The 21,775-nt window shown below is 37.6% G+C and overlaps 2 protein-coding genes across 5 annotated transcripts in view; one reads left to right on the top strand and one right to left on the bottom strand.

Moving 5' to 3' along the window:
• cmss1 (cms1 ribosomal small subunit homolog) overlaps window positions 1-21,775 on the bottom strand; it is a 373,767-nt gene that overhangs the window by 129,195 nt on the left and 222,797 nt on the right. Inside the window, exon 1 of one of the 3 annotated variants that reach the window (XM_039744875.1) lies at window positions 11,063-11,169. The exons of the other annotated variants lie outside the window; for them this stretch is intronic. Within the exon in view, the coding sequence (XP_039600809.1) occupies window positions 11,063-11,084 (22 nt within the window). The 5' untranslated portion in view covers window positions 11,085-11,169. Of the gene's footprint in view, window positions 1-11,062; window positions 11,170-21,775 lie in introns of those variants that run through there. 3 annotated transcript variants of the gene reach the window in all.
• The window catches only part of filip1l (filamin A interacting protein 1-like), a 292,306-nt gene that overhangs the window by 68,915 nt on the left and 201,616 nt on the right, over window positions 1-21,775 (top strand). The gene's annotated exons all lie outside the window — the stretch shown is intronic.

The raw sequence follows: 21,775 nt of genomic DNA on the forward strand, positions 1-21,775 counted from the left end.
CATACACATATATATATATTTTTTTTAAATTCTGTAATTGATTGGGTCCCTCACAATGCTAGCTATGTTCATGGAAGCTAGAGAAGAATATTCTTCATATGAAACACTAGTTAGGGGAAGTGCAGAACACTGTATGTGTTCAGGAATTTGATGTGAACATGTCAGTCTTTTATGTAAGGTAAGAAAGCTAGACTTTTGGGTAGTTCATTACATGATATGGCTTACATGATTATATCATTACATGATATGGCTTAGTTTCAAGCAAAAAATATATTTTTTCATTTCTGCTTCTGTGCTTGGGTTGCATTAATACTGGGGTTGATAAAATAGGGTTTCATTCTCTCTCAGACCCCTCCCACAATCTAATCGGATTGCCCTCCTTGGGGTTCACCGTCACATCATTCAACTTTCTTCAAATCTAAACAGAATTTAAAATGTGATTTGAATTTGAATTCTATTTTGTACACAACTTTGAAACTGTTCACATTAATTGTTAGTTCCTATGGGGAGTATTGCATCCACTCACATTTCCATGCTTGTCTCAAACCTCTGTATCATCTGCAGATCAGATCATGGTGTTCATTTCTTCCTAATATTCAATGTATGTGATTTGTGAATAGCTGGCCTAAATGAATTTTCGGTTTTTGAAATGGTTTTATGAGGACCCACTCCTTAATTCAGCTTACTGAATTTATTTTTCTTAACCCACTTAACACAAGTGAAGGTTACGGGCTATTGTGAAATACAGATGGTTAAGCAGTCAACAATATAAAAACCTACTACATGAACACAGTTTCCTAGAATGTTGCTTTTCAGAAAATTAGTATCATATAAATAAAATTTCAGCACTGAATACTCATCTCCCAACAGGAACAGTTACTGCCAAAGGGCAGGACAGAGTTTAAATTTATAAGATCATATTGCTGACAAAGAGTAAAAAACAGTACATGAACCAAAGAATTAAACTTTACACAGGGCAGTGAAATCACCTTTTAGGCAACAATAGCAACTTCAATCGAACCTAAATGTACAACATTAAATGCAACTACACTCTTTCCATCAATCCTTAAGGCATTAGCATTTTCTTCACAGGTGCTCAACTTGCAATGTTTTATTTAGTCACTTGAATGCAATTTTACTGTGGAGTCACTAGGGGCTGAATGATTCTTGGCAGTGTGCCTTAAAAGGCCTTGGGAAATGGAGGATAAGCATGCTACCTCTGTTTCTTACTACAAAGATAAGTCTGTCAGCAGTAGTAGTTGGGCTTAAGTACAGTTATAACAATTCTTTTATAAATGTCTGGTAACTTACTAGAGTGCAAAAACAACTAAAAACAAAGTGGCATTATATGGGATGCAAGGAAAAAACTGTATAAAACACAATTACAAACACAAAAATTCAATATAATAGTTTACAGAAATTTAGACATTGGAATTGAAAATACAAACAGAGCAGAACCAGAAAAAAGGATACAAAATTTGAGACAGAATGCACTTACTGTATGCAGGCATGACAGAGGGACATACCAATACAAAGCTCAAATAATCAATAATGAAAACATTATGGAAAACAGGGTTTTAACAGATGTCACTTAGAAAAGCAAAATTAGCACAGAAAATATTTATACTAAAATTCAGGGTTTTGTTAACTATGAAATAAAAAGGTTCCATTTGGAGTTCTCCAACACTCTCTGCCTGAAGACAAAGACAGACATTTAGCTGTTCCAAGGCTAGGATGATGATATAAGGGACTGTACTTTTTGGAAAATATTCCACTTTTGCAAGTCAGAGGTGTTTCAATTGAGCTGAACAAATTTATCTCATTACTAACCTTGCTGGAGACAATCGTGAGTTAAATTTGCTTAAAACTGGGTGGGAACAATTAGATGGTTCACCGAGTGTCTCATGTAGGTGGCACTCAAATTATAAGCAGTGATTTTGAACTGCAAAGAGCAATGGCACATTTTCCTTGATTCACCCCTATGCTCCACAGTTTAAAATTACAAATCAAACATGTTGTGTCTGAAATATACGCAAATACCCTTAAATTAAAGTCTGCAATGTGCACTACAAACACATCTGAATTGACTGATTTGTAATTTTAAACTGTGAAGCAAAGGATTAAGTCAAGGAAAAATGTGTCTTCATCCCAAACATTTTAGAGGGCACATGTCTGTCAAAAAATGCACTGCAAAATATACACTTGACATAAAGAATGTGTCATACCCCGACAAAACGACTGCTGTTAAGAAAGCTGATAATGAACAGCCACAGGAGATACAGATTTGGTACTTCTCTTTGTTCTTTATTTCTCCTTAGACAATTTCTTATATTATGAATTTGTTAGTTTTCATATAACCCTTGGAGTCAGAATGCAGGATCAGCCATTGTACAGCACCCCAGGAGCAACTGCAGGTTAAGGGCCTTGCTCAAGGGCCCAGCAGAGCAGGATCTCTTTTTGGCATCAATGGGGATTTGAGCCAGAAACCTTATAGATACCAGCGCAGATCCTTAGTCTCAGAGCCACCACTTCACCCCAAAACAACAAATATGTGTAATGATACCAGTAAAACCACAGACAAGGCTACACAACATCCACCTTCTGACTGTTTGACTAAAAAAATAACTAGAGGAAATTAACATTACTAATTGGGAAAGGAAACATGCCATGCGAGAATATACCCACATTGTTATAATACGTATATCCTTAGACCACAATGCTTATCTAAAGTATTTTGCTGTTGTTACAATAATAATACATTTTATTTAAAAGGAGCCTTTCTTAACATTCGAGGTCACCTTACAATGAAATTCTACAACAATAATAAAATAAAAACAAACAGAACCATAAAATCAAAAAGCAATAAGGTACAGAGGTAGTAGCAAACATACAAAGATAACAGGCAGTAACAGTGTTAAATTCATAGTTGGTATGCCAGTTTAAAAAGATACATTTTGAGGGCAGTTTTACAATGTGTTATTGAGTCTAGCTGATGGATATGAGAGGAAAGAGAATTCCAGAGTTGAGGTGCACTATGAGAGAATGCTCAAGTTCCCACAAAATAGAGTTTGATGTGTGGTACAGAAAGTAAAGCAGTATCTGATGGGATATGGTGTCAAATGCAGAGCTGAGGAAGAAGTACAAAAACTGATAAAAGTACCATGTCAGCTGCATGGAGAAGATCATTTGTGATTTTGACCAAGGCAGTTTCTGTGCTGTGTTTAGGACAAAACCCATATTGAGACTGTTCAAAAAGGTTATTTTTTGAAAGATGGGACTGAAGTTGGGAGGTAACTATGTTTTCGAGAACTTTAGATATGAATGAAGCATTTGAAATAGGCCGATAATTGTTAAGGATGTTAGGGTCTAAACCAGGTTTTTTCAGAGTTGGAGTAATTGAGGCAGTTTTCAGTAAGAGGGGGACCATGCCTGTAGTAAGGGAAGATTGAACTATAGTAGTTATCATGGGGGAGACATGATAAACAGGACTTAACAAAGCTTGTAGGAATTGGATCTAATTGGCATGTGGAAAAATTAGATTTTGTTATAAACCCAGAGATGGTGAGGGTGAATGGTAAGGGAATATGTGTGATAGTGGAAAGTATGTCATTTTCTGCAGAAACAGAGGAAGCAAGTTGCTGGTGGATTTTTTCAATTGTTGAGTTGAAGAAATCCAAAAAAGTACAACAGTATTTAACAGAGAGGTTATGGTAAGCAACATTTTGTGGTGGTGTAATTAGCCTATTCATTGTAGAAAAGAAGAGCTCTAGTATTTTTACCTCCAGTATTGATAATGTTAGAATAGTATACAGTTTTGGTAGCAGAGAAAGCATTTTTGTATTTTAACATATGACCTGAATACATTTCCTTATGTACAACAAGACCCGTCTTTTCAGCTAGACGTTCCAACTGTCGGCCCATGGCTTTGAGCTAACGGAGTTCAGATGTAAACCAGGGAGCAGTGTGAATAAATGAAACAGGCCATGTTTTTAACGGAGCTAGTGTATCTAAGGCAGAAGACACAGTAACATTGTAATAGTCTACTAATTCTAAATTATAAAAACTAAATTTATAAGGCTCTCTGGGTTTACATGCTTGACATTACAAAACGAAATCACACGCTGAACCTTTATTTTACTGAGAGGTAAGCTAACATCAAATGTAATCATTTTGTGATCGAAGATGGGTTATTCAGTAGGAAAAAGACTGTGAGGTATTATACCAGAGCAGCAAACTAAGTCTAAAATATGACCCTTGTTATGAGTCGAAAAGTTGATACAGTGGAACCTCGATTCACGACCATAATTCGTTCCAGAACTTTGGTCGTAGACCGAAGCAGTTTCCCCCCATAGGATTGTATGTAAATACAATTAATCCGTTCAGACCGTATAAACTGTATGTAAATATGTAAAAATATGTAAAGATTAAGCACAAATATAGTTAATTACACCATAGAATCCACAGTGTAATAGTAAACTAATGTAAAAACATTGAATAACACTGACACAAAACACCCAGGCTCCCTGATCAGCTACACGAGCTGGCTCGCTCGCGCTCTCTCTCTCTCTGTAGCACACACACCACCAAAGCCCCTCCCTCCCTACCTCAGCTACAGGGGCAGGCTGGCTCACGCGCTCGCTCTCTCTCTCTCTCTGTGTAGCGCCAGCGCGTGCACACACACACACACACACACACACCTATTCTCCCCCCATCCCTTCCCTGTCAGCTGCCTGTGCTCTCTCTGCGCTTGCTCGCTGGCACTCTCTAATCTCTCTGTAGCACGTGCTCGCGCAGCATTTTTTTAAAAATGAGTTTTAAGCACAGCAGAAAAAAAAGGAACAACAAAAAACGAAGCGCTTGCAAAAACCAACTCACATGCAAACAAAAAAGTAAGATTGCAGGAGATCACGCTATTAAACCTAAAGCCTGATCGCTGTAAACAATGTTTATAAAATGAGTTTTAAGCACAGCAGAAAAAAAGGAACAACAAATCCGAAGCGCTTGCAAAACCAACTCACAAGCAAACAAAAAGGTAACATTGCAACAAATCACACGATGAAGTCCTCCATGTAAACAATTTTTTTAATGAGTTTTAAGCACAAGGAAAAAAGGGAACATTTGAAAAAAGAGAAAAATAACATTGCAACAAATCGCATTATGAACTAAAAAATTAAACTTTTGAAAAATCGATAATACAAAAACCACCAAGAAAACTAACCTTGCATGAGTCGAGTTCTGGCATGAAGTGCTTTCCTTCAGGTGTTTTCTCTCTTGTGATTTCTTGGGTTTCTGGTGCTTTTAGCTGTTTAGCTGGTGGGAGTGAACGCCTCATGCAGCCATTCCAAAAACAAACTCCTTGTGACCCAATCCTTCGTGTTTGCGCCCCACATTACTGGCAGTCTGGCTTTGTTTACATTGTGCTGCTTGAAAGCACGAGAGTTCTCAGATTGGTAAATGAGTAAACTGGTAAACAGTTTTTCCACCTCTTGTAATTTCTTTCTTTACTTCGATTTCAATTTTCTTCTCACCACTATTCACTTGCTTAGAAGCCAATGGAAGGAGAACAATGAACAGAGCTCTTGCAGCCACGCGGCTCGCTTTCTCCCTCTCTTTCTTTCTCTCTCAGGCTGCCTGTGCTGGGGGGATGGTGCGCTAGCACGTACAGCCTGCCAATAGGCAGGCAAACACGTGCAGCAATCTCCTCCTCCTCCTCCTCCCCCCCCTCCCCAGCAGGCACATGGAACTGGGGGGATGGTTTGCCTGCCTATCTGCAGCCAGTAAGTGCAAGCCAACACGTGCAGCAATCTCATCCACCCCCTCCCCAGCAGGCACGTGCTCGCTCGCTCTTGCTCTCTCTCTCTCTCTCAGCTCAGCTCAGGCAGGCAAGGGAAATTGGCTTGTTCGTATACCGAGTGTGTGGTTATGAACCGAGGCAAAAGTTTGGCGAGCTTTTTGGTCATGAACCGAGTTGTACGTGAACCGGGACGTTCGTGAACCGAGGTTCCACTGTATATTGAATTAAAACAGTCAAGGATTTCATTAAAATCATTTGTCAGTGCATCAGTTGACATGTCAAAGTGTATGTGAAAATCACCCATAAGGATAACGTTAGTAGACACTGCACACAAAGTTGTTAAAACAGTAAAAGGTTCAGCAATAAAAACACTTAATAGTTTAGGAGATCTATATAAAACAGCAATTAATAGGTGAAGGTCTGCAGAGTTTGCCAGCTAACAGTTCAAAGCATGGATACGCTGTAAGAGGTGTTAGTGATAATTTTAGGTATTTGCAGTGAATTAATGCAAGACTGCCTCCCCTCCCTAAAGAATGGGATTTAGAGATGCAGACAAACCCGAGAGGGTGCGCTTGATTTAGATGAAAATAATCACCCAGTTGCTGCCAAGTCTCCGTAAGACATAAACAGTTCATCTTAGTGTCTATAATAAAATCACCAACCAGCAGAGCTTTGTTAGAGATAGATCGAGTACTAAACAATCCAAACTTCAAAGTGCCTATGGACACATATTCTGGTGATGTTACCAAAGGAATCAGCACATTTTGATCAACACATTGCTCAAATATATGGTGACAAGTGCATCCTTCAGACAAATGTGAAGCAATAAACCCATTGCTACTCCTGTTGAGACAAAAACGACGATGAGACCCCCGGTGAATGCCGTGGTGCAGCACGAGATCAGCAGGCAATTCATAGTTTGTTCAAAGTCGATACAATTCATCTGGTTAGTATTTTACTTTAGTAGATATGACTGCATTAGATAGCAAAGTATACATGGTAATCCATGACAACCAAATGATGTTTATCATAGTAGATTTCCAGAAATCACCCACGCAAATTCCAGACTGGAAGCAAAGCAATGTTCCCTTTTGTTTACCTCCTCAGCCCAATTAAAATAACACATTAACCAGTATATCGTCGTCACCACTGGGATTTCCACAAGTACTCAGCAATTGAAGGAGCAGTTTCTACCACCTATTCATCAAAGTTAGTTGAGAAGAGAAGCAGAGAATCAATGAGGAAGTTTCCACTTACCCACACAGGTTGCAGCCAGCAGAGAACAGTTCTACGAGGGCTCGTGTTAAGGCCGAAAGAGGAAAGGGATGCAAATGCGTGTTATCAGTTTTTAACCTAATGGAAAGGCAAAGAAAGATCCGATGCAAAAGGTAAAAAACAGCTAGAAAAAAATACACAAACAGTGCACCAGCAAGCAGTGGCAGACTTCTTGTTTGTTGTTATGCCACATAGTGGATGTAATGGTCAAAGTGACAGAAAATTAGCATAGCAAACAGAAGCACTTCTCAAATGGGTGGAGCCACGTATCTGCAGTATTCTATTTGAATATCTTTTGTTGCAGTGCTCATTACAATGTACAAATAAATCATTAAGTAAGTTTAGTTGCCTTGAACTATTGAGCTCCTAAAGTGATGACAGCAATTTTAGCTTTTTTTTTTTTCCTCTCGGCCTTTTGTTCAGTTTCTTTTGCTCCCTGAAACACAAGCAGTTTAAAGGGCGCGTACTATAGGAATTGAGGGCAGGTGTTTAATGAAGAAGCCTTTGCAGGGACATATTTCGCCACTATTCACTACAAAGATTTTCACTCAGTACTAAATAACTTGAGACTGCAAGTTTTCAAAAAAAAATATATGCATAGCTAAATTGATCCATTTATCCTCTAATTAAGTTTTTTAATCCAATTTCTCAAAAAAAAAAAAAAAAAAAAATGCAAAAGGTAACAAATTTGGTGGTGTTGCTAGAACGGAATAAATGAAAAGTGAAATGTTCATATTGATCCAATTATATCACCCTGAGTAGGTTCTTAAAACCTTCTTGTGCTCTGGTTGAAGAAAAAAAAATACTGTATTAATAATGTGTAGTCAACATGAATTGGTATGAGTACAGTACGCAAAAGAAACAAAAAAACTACTCTGTATTAAAGTGACCAGCTTACATGCTCAAACAACACACCATCTTCGGCTCACTCCTCTGATCTCTCATATCTGATGGCCAATTCTCTCTCATGGAACTTCAACTCTAATTCCAGCAGGCAATTGCTTTAACATTTCCTATTAATAAAATTTTAATGATCCCGCTGAAGGTCATTAAAAACTCATCAAAATTTCACGGAAGGCAAAAGACAATGTCTTTGAACAGATCTGGTTCCATTAAAACCCAACTCTAAATTAACAGGGACCCTTTTCTTACCCTTTAAGAGACCCTTTCTAGTATATGATCTAGTTACAGGAGCAAAATATTGTTCTTATTAGTTTAGATAAACTTTATTAATCCTTGTAAGTGAGTTGGATGGTTGATGTTACACTAGTATTCAAAGGTTTGGTATCACCCAGAAATTCTTACATTTTTGGAGCAAAGTAATACTTTTTTGGCAGCACACCATTAATCCAATTCAAAAACACAGGTAAGACATTACTAATGTTGAAAATGGCTATTACAGTTTAAAATGATGGATTTATAATTTACTCTTCACATATGACTGCAAAGCCTTATTTTCAGCAGCCATTACTACAGTGTCCTAATGGTAAACTCCCTTAACTTCTCCTTAATTAATCTTGCTTAATTGTGAATTGGTTATTAGAGAAACCTTTGTAATTGTGTTAGCACAGGTGAAATTGTTATGCTGTATAATAAAGCACATAAACTGTTCTTCTTTGAGTTGCAAGGTATTGGCATTCCTAAAGTTTGATTCTTGGTTAAAAATGAAGAAGTTTTCTCAAGAAACATGTCAGTCTATTGCTGTTTAATGAAACAAAGGTTATTTGATGTAAAAATTGCTAAGAAACAAATGATTTCATGCACAAGTGTCTACTATCTTCTTGAGAGAAGAGGGCAAACTGGATTTAACCAAGATAAAAAAAAGAAGTGCAAGGCCCAGATGCACAAATGCAAAAGAAGATAAGAGACAACTACATCAGAATTTGTAATCTGAGAAACAGTTTCCTTTAATAGTACACACCAAATATCATTATCATTATCAGCTGTAGCACAGAAAATATGACTCTAGGATGTTAGTCTTGGAGGAAGAGTTTTAGACAAAGTCATATCTGAAACTAGCAAACAAAAAGAAAAGGCTAAAATGACAAAAATTTGGAATCACCCAGGAGCTCAACGGCTAATGTTTGTGTTCCTTTGGCTATTTTTTTTTTTTAAATTCTTCAACTTTGTTCCATATTTATCTTGTCTGTTACAAGATGAACCCAAAGTGGGCTGTGTCTCATGTTGTAACAGCTATTTGGACAACAATGATCCTTTATAAGCCAGTTCTGAGGTATTAGCTATTTTACCAACTCACATTTGTGGCTGTCATGTTTGGATTTCCTTTTTCGTGATGTTGGTTTTCAATTTGACCTGTTTGAATGCTCTTTAGATTCAGTCATAGGATTCTTGTGTTATTAATAAACCTTATGATTATATAAATATTGTTTTTGTTCTTTTTTGCCAGGGGTTTTACGACTTTCCTCTCCCTTTCAGGAATTAACAAGCCCGGTTTTAAAGGGTGCAGGCCACAAGCCAGAATGAGTTTCGGGGCAGACCTACTTTGTAAAGTGAAGTCTGTTTGGGAGTTTTGTGGAGCCTGGCATCATAAAATTTACTTGGGCTAAATATAGATTATGTACGTAAGTGCTAGATAAATGTGTGGTAAAGAAACATAAAACAAGGTCTGTAACCATGGAATCTCATACACAAAACACAGCAGATGAATCAAACATGGACAAGAGACAGGTACCCACAGAAATAGAAACAAAAAGACTCAAGGCACTGAAATTCACACTGGCAACATATATAATATGCGAAGTACAAATGCCAAGATTCAACCAAAATAGCACAAAACACCAAATATACACACAATGTAAAAAAACTACACAAAAATATGGGAAAACTGTCAAAGCCCTTTTCTCAAGTCTCACAATTTACTTCCATGCAGTTCTTATTCTAAGCAAATGTGGTGCTCCTTTGACGCTTACGACCTGCCACAGTACACTATACATCCGGTACAATATATAAGGCTGTATATTACTTAAGGATTCATCTTACAACAAGTATATATTTTACCTGAAACTATGAATATCACAAATGTCATATTAGAAAATATAATTAAATGCTTTTCCAGTTATACTTCTTGACATTGATATATAATTATTTTACTGTGTATTTCGCACAAATAATATGTTTAAAGATGTATTGTACATTTCTTCATGCTTGATCAAATAATAACTTTCAGAAAGGTTTTGTTATCATTTTAAGGCTTAAACTAAAATGCTGCACTCTTGTCCTAAGAATCCCAACAGACACTTAGCTTGTCTAACATCAAGGCAAAGAAAAAATTATTACCTTTTTTTTGTAGCTCACCTTTCATGTTTCACTGCAACTATGGTAGACATGGTCTCAGAAAATGTAATAATACAACACAGACCACTAAAGTTTGTATTTTTTATTTAAGTCTTGGTCGATCTTTATAGTAGTAGGGCATAACTCACTTCCATTCATTTTATTTAAGATTACACTTACAGTCTCCAAGTCCTAGGATGATTGATTTGTTTTAGACTGTGACTTTTAAATACTTTGTCTAAATGCACTAAGCATTTTGCATTAAAATTTCCTTGAACTACTTGACTGATTAGCTTGCATATGTCATTGACAGCTTAGCAGCTTGGCAAGATAATGTTTTTCCATCCAGGATAAGCTCTTACCTTATATCTTTGGTAGGTCACACATTTTACACCGAATACTTGTACAGAAAGAGCAGCTGACAGTTAGTTGTTAAAGGTGAAAGAACGCATCAAGGATGACAGCAAACCACACCCATAGATGATGCAAAAAATCTCTCTTCACCACTTTAAACTACCAAAAGCAAACTCTTTGCAAATGCCAGACTAGGAAAATAATCATAAGAACAGCCAAGTTATTTACAGTAACCTCAAAGGCCTGAGGTCAGCAGTGACAAAGCTCTTATATTGTGTTTAACAGGATATATCCTGCAGCTGCTAACCAGATAAAATACTGTAAAAATGAAATATTAAAACCCACCACCATTTAATTCTGCCAACATATTTCTTAAAATGCCAGAGAGTTCCTCATGAGACCAGTTAAAGATGAATCTTGATCTGCAGCAGCTCTTTTAGTATAGAAAAATGAGAGGAAAACCACAGCCAATGCAGCTGGATTAGAGCAGCATGTTTCGTGGGGAATCTGTGTTATAATCACTATGGTAACAAGTCCACAACAAAAATGACAGCACAGTCCAAAACTACCAAAGTCAGCTAAAGCACAAATCAGATCCCTTTAAAAAAAAAACATCAAGCACTGCATCTTAAACAGCTCAGTCAGGCTGTGGCTATAATGAGTTAATAACAGCTATACTCAAAATTAGATCACAGGCAGAAAAATTATATTTGAAAGCCATGCTAATTTTACTGGCAATAAGAAGGAAACACGGCCTGTGAAAGTTGTTGAATTTTCTAATTCTTCTTAAAAAAGCAAACATCTTTAGATATGAGAAACAAAAGGTAATCTGCCTTACTGCTGCTCTAAGGAATGAGGCTCCATTGTCATGAAGAAAGGGTTATGTTTATGGAATTTGGGTTTTAACTTGGATTTGTTTACATTTATTCAAATATACTACTTTATTCTTGTTGATGCTCAATTCTTTGAAAAATTCCTAATTTTTGTGTTTACCCTATATTTGCAATGGCTATTCGTGGATGAATTTTGATTAGGGAAGAGATTCCCATAAACATGGCTTACAACGGCAGACTGTCTTGGATGCAGTACATTGCATCAAAAAGAGCAAGATTTGGCATAAAGCTTTATGAGTTTTGGGCTACATTTGGAATTCGGTTCTGTTCACAGGGAAAGGGACAATGTTTGATCCCAAACACAATTAGTATGACATTATCGGTGCCGACTTTGATAGATGCTCTGCTGAATCAAAGTTACTGTGTAACCATAGACGATTTTTATAGTTTGCCAGAGCTACAGTTAGGTCCATAAATATTTAGACAGAGACAACTTTTTTCTAATTTTGGTTCTGTACCTTACCACAATGAATTTTAAGTGAAACAACTCAGATGCAGTTGAAGTGCAGACTTTCAGCTTTAATTCAGTGGGGTGAACAAAATGATTGCATAGAAATGTGAGGCAACTAAAGTATTTTTTTTTTAACACAATCCCTTCATTTCAGGGGCTCAAAAGTATTGGACAAATTTAATAACTGGAAATAAAATGTTAATTTCTAATACTTGGCTGAAAACCCTTTGCTTGCAATGACAACCTGAAGTCTTGAACTCATGGACATCACCAGATGCTGGGTTTCCTCTTTTTTAATGCTCTGCCAGGCATTTACTGCAGCGGCTTTCAGCTGCTGTTTGTTTGTGGGCCTTTCTGTCCGAAGTTTAGTCTTCAACAAGTGAAATGCATGCTCAATTGGGTTAAGATCAGGTGGCTGACTTGGCCATTCAAGAATTTTCCACTTCTTTGCTTTAATAAACTCCTGGATTGCTTTGGCTGTATGATTTGGGTCACTGTCCATCTGTATCATGAAACACCGCCCAATCAATCTGACTGCATTTAGCTGGATTTGAGCAGGCAGTATGTCTCTGAACACCTCAGAATTCATTCGGCTGCTTCTGTCCTGTGTCACATCATCAATAAACACTAGTGTCCCAGTGCCACTGGCAGCCATGCACACCCAAGCCATCACGCTGCCTCCACCATGTTTTACAGATGATGTGGTATGCTTTGGATAATGAGCTGTTCCACGCCTTCTCCATACTTTTTTCTTGCCATCATTCTGGTAGAGGTTGATCTTGGTTTCATCTGTCCAAAGAATGTTTTTCCAGAACTGTGCTGGCTTTTTTAGATGTTCTTTAGCAAAGTCCAATCTAGCCTTTCTATACTTGAGGCTTATCAGTGGCTTGCACCTTGCAGTGCACCCTCTGTATTTACTTTCATGCAGTCTTCTCTTTATGGTAGACTTGGATATCGATATGCCTACTCCCTGGTCACTTGGTTGGCTGTTGTGAAGGGGTTTCTCTTCCCCATGGAAATGATTATGCGATCATCCACCACTGTTGTCTTCCGTGGACGTCCAGGTCTTTTTGTGTGGCTGAGTTCACCAGTGCTTGCTTTCTTTCTCAGGATGTACCAAACTGTAGATTTTGCCACTCGTAATATTATAGCAATTTCTTGGATGGGCTTTTTCTGTTTTCGCAGCTTAAGGATGGCTTCTTTCACCTGCATGGAGAGCTCCTTTGACCGCATGATGTCTGTTCACAGAAAAATCTTCCAAATGCAAGCACCACACCTCAAATCAACTCCAGGCCTTTTATCTGCTTAATTGATAATGACATAACGACGGACTTGCCCACACCTGTCCATGAAATAGCCTTTGAGTCAATTGTCCAATTACTTTTGAGCCCCTGAAATGAAGGGACTGTGTTAAAAAATGCTTTAGTTGCCTCACATTTTTATGTAATCATTTTGTTCATCTCACTGAATTAAAGCTGAATGTCTGCACTTCAACTGCATCTGAGTTGTTTCATTTAAAATTCGTTGTGGTAATGTACGGAACCAAAATTATAAAAAAGTTGTCTCTGTCCAAATATTTATGGACCTAACTGTATTTGATATCTTGCTACAAGGAAAGACTGATGCATATGGAACAGTGATAATCCTGAAGACTTTGGCAGTGCTAAATTGCAGTGAGGTGTGCTATTAGTTTGGCAAAAGGGTAAAGGGCTTGCGCCGAAATGGAAGGACAAGAAAGATTTGTCTTTTTAGCACTGTACATAATACAGCTACAGTCACTGTACAGTACAGGCAAAAGGCAACAAGCAGGTTACGAAGCCTTGTGCTGTAATCAACTACAACAGCACGATAGGTGGTGTACATCGTGCAGATCAAGAATTGTCTTTCTATCCTGTTATGCAGAGGCAACAAAAGAAACTCTACAAAAAGATATTTTGTCATCTGGTGGAACAGGGCTTTTGGAATGCATTTGTGTTATACAAACAAAAAGCTGGCAAAACTGTAACTCATGCAAACTTTACATGCCAGCTTGTAGAAAAAATCATTGCTGCACATCCACTATCCATGCCACCACTAAAGAGACGTGGTCGACCCAGCACATCGCAGATCAATCCAGAGCATTTTATTGGTAGACATTTTACTGATTATATACCTCCAACAGAAAAAGATTTAAGATTTACCACACAAAGGATACATTTTGAGATTATATACTGTGTTGGCATCATTAGTAGTAGTATTACTGTTACTTTTATTATTATTTTTGTTATTATTATTGTTCCATCCATCCATCCATTTTCTAACCCGCTGAATCCGAATAGGGTCACGGGGGTCTGCTGGAGCCAATCCCAGCCAACACAGGGCACAAGGCAGGAACCAACCCTGGGCAGGGTGCCAACCCACCGCAGGACACGCACAAACACACCCACACACCAAGCACACACTAGGGCCAATTTAGAATCGCCAATCCACCTAACCTGCATGTCTTTGGACTGCGGGAGGAAACCGGAGCGCCCGGAGGAAACCCACGCAGACACGGGAGAACATGCAAACTCCACGCAGGGAGGACCCGAGAAGTGAACCCGGGTCTCCTAACTGCGAGGCAGCAGCGTTACCACTGCGCCACCGTGCCGCCCCTATTATTATTATTGTTCATTTCATATTATTATGTTTATTAGTCATTACTATTATTAGTATGATTTTTATACTTTTAAGATTTAATAAAAGTGCAATTTTTCTTGCCAAAACAAATGCAATGCTTTTTATATGTTTTTTTTGAATAAAATGAAACGCTAAGGAGGTTAAGTCATAACTCCACCATTTCTGTGCGGATCAGGTTAGGTTGGGGAGCATGCACTGATACAGTGTGTGTTGGCGTATCCACCACAAGAAGAAATAGTTCAGGATCATGGGTGACCCCTTGGCCTGGTCCAGCCACTGGGGTCCTCAAAAATGACGATACTGCAAGACAGATCACAATCGGGGAATCGTGCCACATTGCTGTAACTGAAGCTCCCCCACAATGCAGTTAATGTGCCTTATTCAGGACCATGAGAGCAACTGCTCATTCAACACAAAGTGAAACCAGTGATACCCAAGTATTTCCACAAAGAGACACAGTACTGAAGGAGTCCAGCCTTCGTCTCAAGTCACTGGATAGCGTCCATGTCTCACAACCATATAGCAAAACAGGAAGCACTAAGAGGGTCACTGGAAAGTGATATGCGATGATCCAGTATCTCTGCATTTCTGCGCAGAATGTAGAAAAGATAATAATATCCAAAATTACAAACAAATCCACTACTTTAAAAGACATGTTCAATTTTGTTTTTGTAAAACAAGAATACTTCTTAGTGTGGCAAAGTAGCTAAACACTTTATCTAGAAGCCTTATGGCTGTGCACTTACTGTAATCTCTAAGAGTGTTTTGCATGACTTTGCTGCAGAAATATAAATTTATGGGAAAAAATTAAACAAAATGTATATGTAATATAGAGCTCTTACTATTCATCATACTTCTCCAAACTTTCCAGCAGTTGCCTAGCACTTTTGATAGATGTACTTTGCCAGACTCAACCTGAATTTTCTTTCAGCATATTGTGTTTCCACATGGGCTCAATTTAATTAAAGCCTGTTTAGAGCCCTTATAAAATCTTAAAAAGCAGGAACCAACTAGTTACTTCACAGCAATACACAGAAACATTTCTCTCTCCCTCTCTGAAACATTCTTTCTGGCTTTGCTAGTTTTTGCATATCAATTCACTCTTTTTTTTCTTAATTACAGGCTCCTTTTTTGAAAGTCTTACTTCATTTCACTGGCATTCTTCAATTAGTTTCATGTTGTTTTAAGGTCCCAGTCCAAAAGGGAAAAAGCTTTTTTTTTTTTCTGTTTTTGAGCCAGTAAAAACTTTTCATATACACGTAATGTTATTCAACTGTATTTCCTGTCTTTACTAGACCAGGATTAGTTAAATAACAGAAATATGTTAACAAAAATCAAAGTTTACTATTCAAAAATACACAATTTAGACATACTGAAAGCTTCTTTTAGACTTATTACGCATGCATTTTCATTAGAAGTCTAAGTACTTCTTGGGAACTTGGCACACATTGATTCATTTTAAGCAAACCTTATTTGACCACACAGAGGAGTATGACTGAAAGAAGTTTGTATTAAATGTTGATTACTATAAAGTAATAAAACATGATTTTCCCAACTCATTTAACCAACAAAGAAAGTTTTACTGTCTCTCTCACAAACATTTGTGAAAACCAGTCAAGAAGAAGGCTAACCTAAGTTGTCAGGGATACATTTCTGGATGTGCTTTAAGTAGATGACTCAAACATCAGTCTGTTGGAGTTGCTTATGCTGTTCTTTTCCTATTTATCCATAGGAATGCACATTTAATTAACACTTGGAATCACTAAATGAAGGTTACATATTATGTGTTACAGAATTTAAAAAACACAATTTCCATTGTGTTTATTTGGGCCTTGTTTTTTTCCCTTTTATGAAATGAAGTTTCCCAATTAGTACAGTACCCTACACTTCCTGTACATTTTATAGATTAAATCAACAAAAGATCTTATAGGACATGTTTACAACAAACAGTCTTGATGCATAAATCAAAATTGATGAAGAAATATGATTTGCTGTCTGCAGTGTTTACATTACATGGCATAGATTTGGTCTGAGCAATTGCATATACATTCAGCTTAAGAACAACATACTGTATATATAATGCATGATGTACAGTGCATCCGGAAAGTATTCACAGCGCATCACTTTTTCCACATTTTGTTATGTTATAGCCTTATTCCAAAATGGATTAAATTCATTTTTTTCCTCAGAATTCTACACACAACACCCCATAATGACAATGTGAAAAAAGATTACTTGAGATTTTTGCAAATTTATTAAAAATAAAAAAACTGAGAAATCACATGTACATAAGTATACACAGCCTTTGCTCAATACTTTGCACCTTTGGCAGCAATTACAGCCTCAATTCTTTTTGAATATGCCACAAGCTTGGCACACCTATCCTTGGCCAGTTTCACCCATTCCTCTTTGCAGCAGCTCTTAAGCTCCATCAGGTTGGATGGGAAGCGTCGGTGCACAGCCATGTTAAGATCTCTCCAGAGATGTTCAATCGGATTCAAGTCTGGGCTCTGGCTGGGCCACTCAAAGACATTCACAGAGTTGTCCTGAAGCCACTCCTTTGATATCTTGACTGCGCTTAGGGTTGTTGTCCTGCTGAAAGATGAACCTTCGCCCCATTCCGAAGTCAAGAGCGCTCTGGAGCAGGTTTTCATCTAGGATGTCTCTGTACATTGCTGCAGTCATCTTTCCCTTTATCCTGACTAGTCTCCCAGTTCCTGCCGCTGAAAAACATCCCCACAGCATGATACTGCCACCACCATGCTTCACTGTAGGGATGGTATTGGCCTGGTGATGAGCGGTGCCTGGTTTCCTCCAAACGCGACGCCAGGCATTCACACCAAAGAGTTCAATCTTTGTCTCATCAGACCAGAGAATTTTGTTTCTCATGGTCTGAGAGTCCTTCAGGTGCCTTTTGGCAAACTCCAGGCGGGCTGCCATGTGCCTTTTATTAAGGAGTGGCTTCTGTCTGGCCACTCTACCATACAGGCCTGATTTATGGATTGCTGCAGAGATGGTTGTCCTTCTGGAAGGTTCTCCTCTCTCCACAGAGGACATCTGGAGCTCTGACAGAGTGACCATCGGGTTCTTGGTCACCTCCCTGACTAAGGCCCTTCTCCCCCGATCGCTCAGTTTAGATGGCCGGCCAGCTCTAGGAAAAGTCCTGGTCGTTTCGAACTTCTTCCACTTACGGATGATGGAGGCCACTGTGCTCATTGGGACCTTCAAAGCAGCAGAAATTTTTCTGTAACCTTCCCCAGATTTGTGCCTCGAGGCAATCCTGTCTCAGAGGTCTACAGACAATTCCTTTGACTTCATGCTTGGTTTGTGCTCTGACATGAACTGTCAACTGTGGGACCTTAAATAGACAGGTGGGTGCCTTTCCAAATCATGTCCAATCAACTGAATTTACCACAGGTGGACTCCAATTAAGCTGCAGAAACATCTCAAGGATGATCAGGGGAAACAGGATGCACATGAGCTCAATTTTGAGCTTCATGGCAAAGGCTGTGAATACTTATGTATATGTGCTTTCTCAATTTTTTTATTTTTAATAAATTTGCAAAAACCTCAAGTAAACTTTATTCACATTGTCATTATGGGGTGTTGTGTGTAGAATTCTGAGGAAAATGAATTTAATCCATTTTGGCATAAGGCTGTAACATAAAATGTGGAAAAAGTGATGCGCTGTAAATACTTTCTGAATGCACTGTAAATACAGGTAAAGTGTAAATTTGGATGGTCACGTTTCTCATTTGGCTAACAGTCGTCAGTTTTATATTATTAAGAAAAAGAACTTGTTTTGTAAAAATGGGGAGTCAGTGCAAAAGGGCCAAGGCATTATATGTCTTACTTTCTGTCAGGATTTCTTCCACCTCCTCTCGGAATGGAGTTCAGACTTAGAACACACATCAAGAATTGTGTGATTGTATGTTAGATAGTTCTCTAGGCATTGTGATTCAGTAATTATTGAATGAAGCAAATACCATCCGAAAATTTGTGAAATAGTTTTTGTTTTCTTGTTGCACAATTGTTGTAATGTGTCATATGATGAACAAAAATGACAAGCTACTCCATTCAGCAAAACATTTAACTTGGAGTTTAAACACCCAAGGGATAACATATGAGTTTTGGCTGTTTTCACCACAATCCAATCTTTGTCAGATAACTGAATAAATCTCAATTGATTCACATCAGAGTGTATGTAGGTGTAAATGCAGAAAATGTTTCTGTGCACTAAATGATAAATAGACTTGGTGCACAAAAGGCAACATGGTGAGAAATTATTTAAATTTACTTCAGTTTTGCTCTCTGCAATCTTTATCAAGAGGGATATTGCAAAATACAGCTAGAATGATGTAGTAGCTAAGGTTTTGTGCTTTAAATCCCCAAGGCTGCCCATTTAATTCATGTATGTGTCCCTGGAAAAAAAAAATTGTAACAGAATAAAGAGTAAACAGGGCAAGCACCTATTTTAGTGCTAGTTATGCTAGCACAAGGGCAGTCTGAGTAACTTCACACGAATAATATTTGCCACTGGAACTGTACCCAAACCTTGAGCTGTAATAGCTGTGCTACCCACAAATAGATTTGTTTTAAATAATAAAAAAAAAAAATGTTTTTCAGTGCATTAACACCTTTACGCAGTACATTTATAATTGTTTAAAATAGATGTACATATTTATTTGGTCATAAAATCAGATTTAATAGAGCATAGTTGAAGACTTAGTGTTGAAAGACTAAAAAAATGAGGAAATTTCATAGCTCTGTATGCTATTAAGCAATATGCTCTTTGTCAGAAGATAAAACAAACTACTAATAGATTCTTTAAAAGGCACCAAACTATTCATAGTTACCGTACCTTACAAAAATATTAAGAGCCTTTGAATATTTTTAAACATTTCTGGGTTACAAATGATGCTTACATATCTTATTCTAATCAGTACTCTTATTGCAGGCTGAAGCTTGAGAACAAAAATGTTAAAAGCTAAAACTAGTTAATTTTCAACAGTTACTTTAAAGTAAAATATGTAAATATTTAACTGCAGTAAGCATCCAGGTTTCACATATTAATACTTGGTTGAGCCCCCTCCTGGAAAATTAATAGTGCTGTCTTTTGAGATAGGGGGCTTCCAGCTTTGCATACTGGTTAGGAGTGAGTTCTAACCATTCCTTTTAGCAGATCTGATTAATCTAACTCAAATTTTTATGATAGTGTTAGAGAACCACCATTTTCAAATTGTGCCTAGTAAGGCTGTGACTGGGGCTTTGCCTAAAACATCGAAGGACATTCACACGGTTACTATTCACTGACCCAGTGTTACACTGGCCATGCATGAGGAACACTTTTGAAACAAGACTACTTAAGACTCCTTTGTGTATTCTGAGGTAAAGTGATCAAATTGCTTTTTCCACAACTTTTTCTAGTCAGTCTAGTTCAGTGGTCCTCAATCACGGTCCTGGAGGGCCACAGTGGCTACGGGTTTTCATTCTGTCAGCATCCTAATTGGAACTCTGTCCTTGCCTCGCTGATAATGAAAGTTGGTGTTTAATTCTATGCTTTGTTAGTGCTTTCATTCATCAAATACAAATTTTAGTTACTTTGTAGATCAGAGGTCCTCAATTACAATCCTGGAGGTCTGCGATGGCTATAGGTTTTCACTTTAATCAATTTCTTATTAAGAACCCTTTTATTTACTACTAAAGCAATACATTTTTTGGCCTTAATTTTAGCTCTCTTGCCTGTTACCATTCAGAACCCTTAATTGCCTGTTTTAGAGTTTAGCAGCTGCATTTAAGTTTTAATTGTTGCCTGTTTTCTTAACCAGCCATTAGTTAATAATGAGATGCAGTTAACCAATAAACCAGCAGTTCTCCAGCTCATGTGCTTACCATGAAGTATCTGTGATAACAATGTTTACAAATGAATGGGGGAATTGGGAGGACCATTAAGTTTAAAACTATTCTGGTAAACAAAACACGTAGATAATGTTCTCACAGAAGGAAACTCTACAGTGCAATTAAAGAATGCAAGCATTAACAAGCCAAACAGTTCAATACCAAGTTTCATTATCAGCATGGACTGCTTTCTAATTAGGAAACTACAGTAGTTGGAATAAAAACCTGTAGCCACTGTGGCCCTCCAATGACTGTGATCGAGGATCCCGGTCTAGTTCCTGCTGATGAGAAGTATTCCCACAGCATTATTATAATGCCATCATACTTTACTCACTGAAGCAACTGAGTCAGATTTGTGTTTTTGGAGTGCTGGCCAAATGGGTAAATTTTTGTCTGATCTGTTTACAACACCTTTCCCAAAACTTGACTGAGCCACTTGACTTTTGTGCTATCAGGCAAACTCTAGATACAGCTTAACATGATTGTTAAAGAGCAATGGTTTCTACCCTAATAGCCATATTTAAGCAGAGTTCTAGGTAAAGTTGACAAAAGCACCTTTACTCCACTAATTGCGAATTTACTTATTTGGTGATTGCTCAAATTATAGTGGCTTTCAGCTTTGTTAGAGATTCCTTCCTCGGCAGCAAATGGGAGAATATAATGCAGTTTCCACTTCCTAATCAACATTGTGTTTACTATGTTCAAAAGGACAAACCGTTTAATTTAAGGCTGTATAGTGCTACTGACCTATATACTTTAATTTTTAGTAAAAGTTTTTGTATTCACACCTTTCCTTCATATTAACCATATGACTACGAATTCCTAAACTGACTATAGTTTTAATCCATAAACTAACACACAGACAGATGCCAGTGCTATGATTATTATATACTCACATGGGCAGTTAAAGTAATTTAAGCACAATACTTAACCAAACAGCAAAATTCACTTTTTGACCTTATGCTGACAAATCACTAACTTTGCCTTTAAGGTCTTTCTTATTGTGCATGTGACAAAATGCATAAATATAATTTGTAATCAACATTTGAAACTTTTACAGGGTTTCAATATTTTTGGAAAGCACAGTACATACAAAAATGCTCAGGTTTCTACTTTTTTAAGGAATATTTGAGAAGAACATATCACCATTAGAATACA

This window comes from Polypterus senegalus, chromosome 2, assembly GCF_016835505.1.
Source record: "Polypterus senegalus isolate Bchr_013 chromosome 2, ASM1683550v1, whole genome shotgun sequence".
Classification (NCBI taxonomy): domain Eukaryota; kingdom Metazoa; phylum Chordata; class Cladistia; order Polypteriformes; family Polypteridae; genus Polypterus; species Polypterus senegalus.